The sequence below is a fragment of the Somniosus microcephalus genome, unplaced genomic scaffold, assembly GCF_052327205.1.
Source record: "Somniosus microcephalus isolate GS21.2 unplaced genomic scaffold, FLI_Smic_1.0 unresolved_chr6, whole genome shotgun sequence".
In the NCBI taxonomy this organism is placed as follows: domain Eukaryota; kingdom Metazoa; phylum Chordata; class Chondrichthyes; order Squaliformes; family Somniosidae; genus Somniosus; species Somniosus microcephalus.
The window spans coordinates 27,047,040-27,056,075 of record NW_028225184.1 but is presented as its reverse complement, the minus strand read 5'-3'; the positions used below and the strand labels follow the sequence as shown (position 1 = coordinate 27,056,075).

Below are 9,036 nucleotides of genomic sequence, written 5' to 3'. Positions count from 1 at the left end.
TATCCTGCCCAACGTCTGATACAGTAACATTGGGACACTTGACCATTCACAGTCTGTCCCACTCCCAATTCACACAATGCCCCAGATAACCTGCCCAATGTCTGATACAGAAACAGTGGGACACTTGACCATTCACAGTCTGTCCCACTCCCAATTCACACAATGCCCCAGATAACCTGCCCAAGGTCTGATACAGTAACAGTGGAACATCCGTCCATTCACAGTCTGTCCCACTCCCAATTCACACAATGCCCCAGATAACCTGCCCAAGGACTGATACAATAACAGTGGGACACTGGGCCATTCACAGTCTACCCCACTCCCAATTCACACACTGCCACAAATAACCTGCCCAAGGTCTGATGCTGTAACAGTGGGACACTTGATCATTCACAGTCTGTCCCACTCCCAATTCACACAATGCCCCAGATAACCTGCCCAAGGTCTGATACAGTAACAGTGGATCATCCGTCCATTCACTATCTGTCCCACTCCCAAATCACACAATGCCCCTGATAACCTGCCCATGGTCTGATACAGTATCAGTGGGTCACTTGACCATTCACAGTCTGTCCCACTCCCAATTCACAATATGCCCCAGATAACCTGCCCACAGTCTGCTACAGTAACAGTGGGACACTTGACCATTCACAGTCTGTGCCACTCCCAATTCACACAATGCCCCAAATAACCTGCCCAAAATCTGATACAAAACTGTCAGACATTTGATCATTCACACTCTGTCCATATCCCACTAATATCCTGTGCCCTATTTCCCAGTAATTATTAGAATCACGTGAGGATTTGAAACAGTTCTCAGCTACTAACTGAGTTTGAATTTCTACACACACCTCTATCGAAATTGCCAATTAAATCTTGCATTATTTTACTGAATAGTGAAATGGCATTGAGAAGTTGTTTTTATGTCAATACAAATAATACTGAGAACCACTTTCTCTCTATTCTTATTGAAGATGTTCAGCAGAAACACAAGGAAACACTCCGGGTACAAACTGATATACTGAGAGTGAACACTATCCTAATAAAGGAGAAGGTTAAGATTTTCCAGCTGTTTGATCGATATGCTGAGCTAACGCTCATTTCTACTGTTCGAGATCGGACTCTTGTAGAACATGAACTGCTGGTAAGAGGCCGAGACCATGAAGAGTGGAGAGAAAAACACCTCCGGAGAGAACTGGACAAAATTCGAACTGATCAGTTGTTCCAGAGCTGTTTTTCCCAGAGAGACGGTTTGTTCCAGAAAATCGAGGGTATCTTCTGGCGATCCAAGTCTGTGAGTTCAGCAGCAGTGAGCGGAGTCTCGGGGATTGGAAAATCAACAATGGTACAAAAGATTGTTCATGACTGGGCCACTGGGAAAATATACCCAGACTTTCAATTTGTTTTCAGTTTTAAATTCTGGGATTTGAACGCTATTAACTGTAGAATAAACCTGAGGAATCTGATACTGGATCTGTATCCTTACTTTGGGAATATTCATAGGGAGCTCTGGAAGAACCCAGAGGTATTGCTGTTTATATTCGATGGTTTGGATGAATTCAAGGACAGTATCGATTTTGCTGACAATCGGAGAAATACTGAACCTCAGCACATGTGCACAGATCCTGAAGACTGGTGTGAAGTGTCTGACATTGTGTACAGTTTAATACAGCACAAGCTGCTCCCAGGATGTTCAGTGCTAGTGACCAGCCATCCCACTGCATTACATTTATTGGAAAAGGCTTCGATCAGTGTCTGGGCTGAAATCCTGGGATTTGTTGGTGAAGAGCGGAAGGAATATTTCAACAAGTTTTTTGAAGATCACACGGTGGCAGCAGCTGTTTTCAAACACGTGGAAGAGAACGAGATCCTGTACACCATGTGCTACAACCCTTCCTACTGCTTGATCCTCGGTCTGTCACTAGGCTCCTTCTTTCAACAAAGAGACAGGAATCAGCAGCGAGTTCCCAAGACCATCACCCAACTATATTCCTACTATATTTACAACATTTTGAAAAACCATGGCCGGGAGATTGAAAGCCCCCGTGATGTGTTACTGAATCTTGGTGAGATGGCCTTCACAGGAGTCTCCGAGAAGAAGATTGCGTTTAGAAATGGAGATTTGATCAAGTACAATCTACAACCTTCCCAGTTCCTATCTGGGTTCATGATAGAACTTTTGGAGAGAGATGAATCTACCCAGAGCGTGGTGTACACATTCCCGCACCTCACCATCCAAGAGTTTGTAGCCGCACTCTCACAATTCCTGACTCCAGATCCTGGGGACATCCTGAAACTCCTCAGAGAAGCCCACAGCAAGGAAGATGGGCGATTTCAGATATTTCTCCGTTTTGTTGCTGGTCTCTCCTCCCCACAGGCAGCTCGGCCCCTGGAGGAGTTTCTGGGTCCATTTCTTCATCAAACCACCTGCCGAGTGATTGACTGGGTGAAGGAGAAGATTGAAGGACAGATTGGAAACATAGGGAGTAATATTGGTAAAAGGAACCTCCTGAACACATTCCACTACCTGTTTGAGTCTCAGAATAAAGCACTGACTCGGACCACAGTGGGATCTGTGGAAACACTTACATTTAATGGATTGACATTGACCCCGATTGACTGTGCGGTCCTGTCTCACGTCATTGGACTCTGTGATACAATAAAAACACTCGATCTACAGAACTGCAACATTCAGTGTGAAGGACTCCAGCGGCTGGGACCCGTACTGCACAAATGCCGGGAGCTAAGTTAACTGTTTATTTGTCTCTAACTGTTGGGTGAATTGTAGAACAGTCATGGATTGTGCTGTTGCTCCATAATGTAGGGAAACAAACAGTTCAGTTAAACCAGAGAGAAGCGGATTCAACACAAATGTGACCAATAATAAGAGGATCGGTCAGTTGTTCCCTAAGGACTGGAGAATCTAAAATGGATCCTTGTGAACAAGTAGGGATTTTACAGCATTTATCGGATCAGCAGATACAGGTGACTGAGAGTCTGATAATTTAATTACAATAAGTCATCTTTAATAAAGCTGGACAGCAGAATGTAAACACAGAATATAATCCGGCAGTAAAGATTAAATTAATTTAAAATGTTTTCCACATCCACCATTTCAACTGGAAACAGGAGAGAAACCCAAGTTTAAATCACTAACAGTTCGATATTTACTCCAATACCGTGCAGGCTGTGTCCTGTCGAGGGGGTAGTTTCCTGGATTGGGAATATTGGGGAATCGGGAATTCTTTCAGCTGTAAATGTTTACAATTATTCACAGTCCTGAACATTGAGTAAAGATTAATATTCAGGATCTTAAACCTGCCGGTGAAAATGTTCCAATCTAACCAGAGTGCAGACACACACCGGCCAGCGGTGGGGCCACTCACACAGCGGGCGGCTCCTGGGTAAACCGGGGGAAGTGAACCCGGGAATTCCCCATAATCCAACCCCTGTGTGAGGCCACACTAGGGGAGGGAACTTCCGAAAATTCCCCCAAAAAAACTGTCGGGCCAGTTACACCTGAAATAAATGTAGAGCCAGTTAATGGGAATAAAGTGAGAGACTCCCCTCCCCTATAATCTAGGTGTGCAAGGAGATTTAAAACTTGTAACGGGGCAGGATAAACTCTAAGGCTGCTATTGACAAACATTCACTCTAAGCCCTCTGACTCCCACAACTACCTGGAATACACTTCCTCCCAACTCGCTTCCTGTAAGGATGCTGGTCCATTCTCCCAGGTTTTCTGTCCCTGTCGCATCTGCTCCGATGATGCCACCTTCCACACCAGTGCTTCCGACATGTCTTCCTTTTTCCTCAACTGAGTACTCCCCTCTACCGTGGTTGACATGGCTCTTGACCATGTCCTTTCTATTTCCTGCACTTCTGCTCTCACCCCTTCCCAGCCCACCCAGAACTATGATAGGGTTCACCTTGTCCTCACCTTTCACCCACCAGCCTCTGCATTCAACGGATCATCCTCCGCCATTTCCATCATGTCCAGCGTGATCCCACCACCAAACACATCTTCCCCTCACCTCCCCTTTCAGCATTCCGAAGGGACCGCTCCCTCCACGACAACCTGGTCCACTCCTCAATCACCCCAACACACATTCCCCTTCCCAGAGCACATTCCTGTGCAAGCACAGGAGATGCAACACCTGCCCTTTTACCTCTTCCCTTCTCATTGTCCAATGCCCAAAACTCTCCTTCCAGGAAAAACAGCGATTTACTTGTACCTCTTGCAATTTAATACACTGTATTCACTGCTCACGATGCAGTCTCCTCTTCATTGGGCAGAAATATGCAGATTGGGTGATTGCTTTGTGGAACACCTTCGCTCAGTCTGTAAGTGTGACCCCGAGCTTCTGGTCACCTATCGCTTTAATTCTCTGCTCAACTCCCACTCTGATCTCTCCATTCTCGGCCTCTTACACTCTTCCAACAAAGTACAACATAAGATCGAGGATCAGCACCTCATCTTTCAATTAGGCACTTTACAACCTTCTGGACTCAACATCGAGTTCAACAATTTCAGTCTATAAACTCAGCCCCTAGTTTATTTGTTTCATTATTGTTTTTCCTTTTCCTTGTTGTTCTCTCGTATGACAGCTGTTGATGATTCTGTCATTGACATTTACACCTCAACTAGATTCATCTTTTGTTACTTAACTTGTCCCATTACCATCTCCTTTTGCTTGCACCATCATCCCTTTTGTCTTTCAATCTCTCCTGTCTTCCACCCTATCACCGACCTTCCCTTTTGTTCTTTCCTCCGCTCCCCCCACCTTTCCCGGCCCCTACACTTGCTTAAACATCCGTTACATCTGTAACTTGTTCCAGTTCTGATGAAGGGTCCTTGACCTGAAACATTAACTCTGTTTCTCTCTCTATAGATGCTGCCTGACCTGCTGGGTATTTCCAGCATTTCCTGTTTTAATTCAGAATAAATTCTCCTTGTTATATAAAATCCTGGGGGACAGATTTTACAGCAGCAGTTAGCGTTTCACAATATCACTCACCCCGGGATATTATACAGATTAATATATTGCTCAGAGTATAAAGTACAGGGAATCACCGCTTTATCTTTTAATTCTGGGAAAATCACTTTATTCCCATAAAGCCCGGGATCTAAGGTGCAGCAGAAATGAGATAAGTTTCTCCAAACATGACGAGGCGGGTCACTGAGCTCCAGGAAGGTAATTCCGATCATCAGGGATTGAGACAGACTGAGGGACATTTAAAGGCTTCACACAGACAGCACTTTATTTAATAAATACATTAATGGACAGTCCCTGAATATATGGGCTGTTGGACAGAGTGAGATACATTTCCAGTGAGGGGGGAATTTCACAGGGGTCAGCGGGCACCATCAGTGGTGGGTCGAGTGGGTCCCCGACCTTACCCGACCCCGGCCCCACCCGACCTCTCCCAGCCCCATCCGGCCCTCAGCCGACCCCGACCTCACCCGACCCCACCCGACACGACCATACCCCTCCCCGCCCCCCCGACCCACCACCGACCCCGGCCCCTCCCTCCACCCGACCTCGACCCCCGACCCACCACCGACCCCGGCACCTCCCTCCACCCGACCTCGACCCCCCGACCCACCACCGACCCCGGCACCTCCCTCCACCCGACCTCGAACCCCGACCCACCACCGACCCCGGCACCTCCCTCCACCCGACCTCGACCCCCCGACCCACCACCGACCCCGGCACCTCCCTCCACCCGACCTCGACCCCCCGACCCACCACCGACCCCGGCACCTCCCTCCACCCGACCTCGACCCCCCGACCCACCACCGACCCCGGCACCTCCCTCCACCCGACCTCGACCCCCCGACCCACCAACGACCCCGGCCCCTCCCTCCACCCGACCCACCACCCACCACCAACCCCTGCACCTCCCTCCACCCGACCCCGACCCGCCACCGACCCCAGTCCCACCCGAACCCACCCCTATCCGCCCATGTGGGAAATCGCGAGGGGAAACCGGGTGATTAATGTCCTGAATACTTTCAGTGATTGCTGTAATATCCCAGAGAGAAAATTACATCAGCTCCGTGTATTGATTTCTCTGTGGGTTCAATGACGAGACATTTATGAAAGAGAATGACTTTTAATCTAAAGTCTGTTCAACTCTTTATATACCATTTCCAGGAGACATTATGCTTGTGATGCATTTAGAACAAAACTGAAACTAAACTCCACTGCCTTGCTTGTCTCGATCACATGACCTCTGCTGGTCAGGCGCAAGCAATCAATACCTGCAAACATGCTATTAAGGCATCATAATCGAACAGGCAAATACCATCTCTATTTGCTGATATCATTACACTCCGGGCTTCAATTCAGTTTGGTTCTCTCTCTCTGTTTGTGTTTAGACTGAGTGACAGTAAACTGGGAGATTCAGGAGTGAAACTACTGTCTGTGGCTCTGGGGAACGCAGACTGTAAAATACAGAGACTGCGGTAAGTACCAGACTGTGTGAGGTTGTGTTTGTAATAATTGGATGCCTGACACTGTACATTGTTATTAGTATCAGTAATAGAGTTATTAATAAAATCTGGGGATTTACTCTTATTCCTGTTATTTCTCTCTCTGATCCACAGGCTGTGGGCTGTCGGTCTCACAGATTCTTGTTCCCAGGATCTCGCCTGCGCTCTCAGTACAAACCGCTCACTGACGGATCTGAACCTGGGTAATAATAAACTGGGAGATTCAGGAGTGGAGCTAGTGTCTGTGGCTCTGGGAAACCCGGACTGTAAAATACAGACACTGGGGTAAGTACCAGACTGTGTGAGATTGTGTTTATAATAACTGGATGTCTGACACTCTACATTGTTATTTGTATCAGTAATAGTGTTATTGATAAACTCTGGGGATTTACTCTGTTCCTGTTATTTCTCTCTATGATCCCCAGTCTGTTTGGTATCGGTCTCACAGATTCTTGTGCCGAGGATCTCGCCTCCGCTCTCTGTACAAACTGCTCACTGACGGATCTGAACCTGGGTTATAATAAACTGGGAGATTCAGGAGTGAAACTAGTGTCTGTGGCTCTGAGGAACCCGGACTGTAAAATACAGAACCTGCGGTGAGTACCAGATTGTGTGAGATTGTGTTTATAATAAGTGGATGTCTGACACTGAACATTATTTGCATCAGTAATAGTGTTATTAATAAACTCTGGGGATTTACTCTGATTCCTGTTATTTCTCTCTCTGATCCCCAGGCTGGATGGTGTCGGTCTCACAGATTCTTGTGCCGAGGATCTCGCCTCCAGTCTCAGTACAAACCACTCACTGACGGACCTGATCCTGAGTAATAATAAACTGGGAGATTCAGGAGTGAAACAACTGTCTGTGGCTCTGAGGAACCCAGACTGTAAAATACAGAGACTGCGGTAAGTACCAGTCTGTGTGAGATTGTGTTTATAATAACTGGATGTCTGACACTGGACATTATTATCAGTATCAGTAACAGTGTTATTAATAAACTCTGGTGATTTACTCTGATTCCTGTTTTCTCTCTCTCTGATCCCCAGGCTGTATCGTGTCGGTCTCACAGATTCTTGTGCCGAGGATCTCGCCTCCGCTCTCAGTACAAACCGCTCACTGATGGATCTGAACCTGAGTTATAATAAGCTGGAAGATTCAGGAGTGAAACAACTGTCTGTGGCTCTGAGGAACCCAGACTGTAAAATACAGAGACTGCGGTAAGTACCAGTCTGTGTGAGATTGTGTTTATAATAACTGGATGTCTGACACTGGACATTATTATCAGTATCAGTAACAGTGTTATTAATAAACTCTGGGGATTTACTCTGATTCCTGTTATTTCTCTCTCTGATCCCCAGCCTGGATGGTGTCGGTCTCACAGATTCTAGTGCTGAGAATCTCTCCTCCGCTCTCAGTACAAAACGCTCACTGATGATTCTGAACCTGGGATCAAACTTCTTCACAGACCGATCTGTCCCCGCTATCCGCCGCCTCACACTGACCTGCCGGAGTCTGGAGTACATCTGGTGAGCGGTTGTGTTAATGTTTAATATAATCGATTAAATATCAGTGGGATTCAGTCACTTTTCTGGGTAATATTTGTCTGTAATTAATATTGAAATATTAACCCCAGTCTCGCGGTTATTTACACTGATGTTCAATCTATTAATTCCTGTTTAATCTTTAATCTGTTTCAGGCTGGGGGAGAATCAGTTCCGTTTAAACGGAAGGAAACAGCTGGAGTTACTGCAGGGAACAAGACCCAGACTGAGTGTGACAGTGTGACCATTCCAAATGATGCTGTCACTGCTCCCATTGTGTGACCATTCCAAATGATGACATCACTGCTCCCATTGTGTGACCATTCCAAGTGATGACATCACTGCTCCCATTGTGTGACCATTCCAAGTGATGATGTCACTGCTCCCATTGTGTGACCATTCCAAGTGATGCTGTCACTGCTCCCATTGTGTGACCATTCCAAGTGATGACGTCACTGCTCCCATTGTGTGACCATTCCAAGTGGTGACGTCACTGCTCTGATTGTGGGACCATTCCAAGTGATGACATCACTGCTCCCATTGTGTGAACATTCCAAGTGATGACATCACTGCTCCCATTGTGTGACCATTCCAAGTGATGATGTCACTGCTCCCATTGTGTGACCATTCCAAGTGACGACATCACTGCTCCCATTGTGTGGCCATTCCAAGTGATGACATCACTGCTCCCATTGTGTGACCATTCCAAGTGATGATGTCACTGCTCCCATTGTGTGACCATTCCAAGTGATGCTGTCACTGCTCCCATTGTGGGATCATTCCAAGTGATGACATCACTGCTCCCATTGTGTGAACATTCCAAGTGATGACATCACTGCTCCCATTGTGTGACCATTCCAAGTGATGATGTCACTGCTCCCATTGTGTGACCATTCCAAGTGATGACATCACTGCTCCCATTGTGTGACCATTCCAAGTGATGACATCACTGCTCCCATTGTGTGACCATTCCAAGTGATGATGTCACTGCTCCCATTG

The 9,036-nt window shown here is 46.7% G+C and overlaps 1 protein-coding gene across 1 annotated transcript; it reads left to right on the top strand.

Moving 5' to 3' along the window:
* The first annotated feature begins 901 nt into the window (after window positions 1-901).
* LOC147087142 (NACHT, LRR and PYD domains-containing protein 3-like) lies at window positions 902-8,281 on the top strand. Its single transcript, XM_085978061.1, has 6 exons — window positions 902-2,739; window positions 6,374-6,469; window positions 6,611-6,781; window positions 6,922-7,092; window positions 7,855-8,022; window positions 8,194-8,281. The coding sequence occupies exons 1-6, from the start codon at window positions 902-904 to the stop codon at window positions 8,279-8,281; spliced, it is 2,532 nt and encodes an 843-aa protein (XP_085834187.1).
* Window positions 8,282-9,036: the final 755 nt, after the last annotated feature.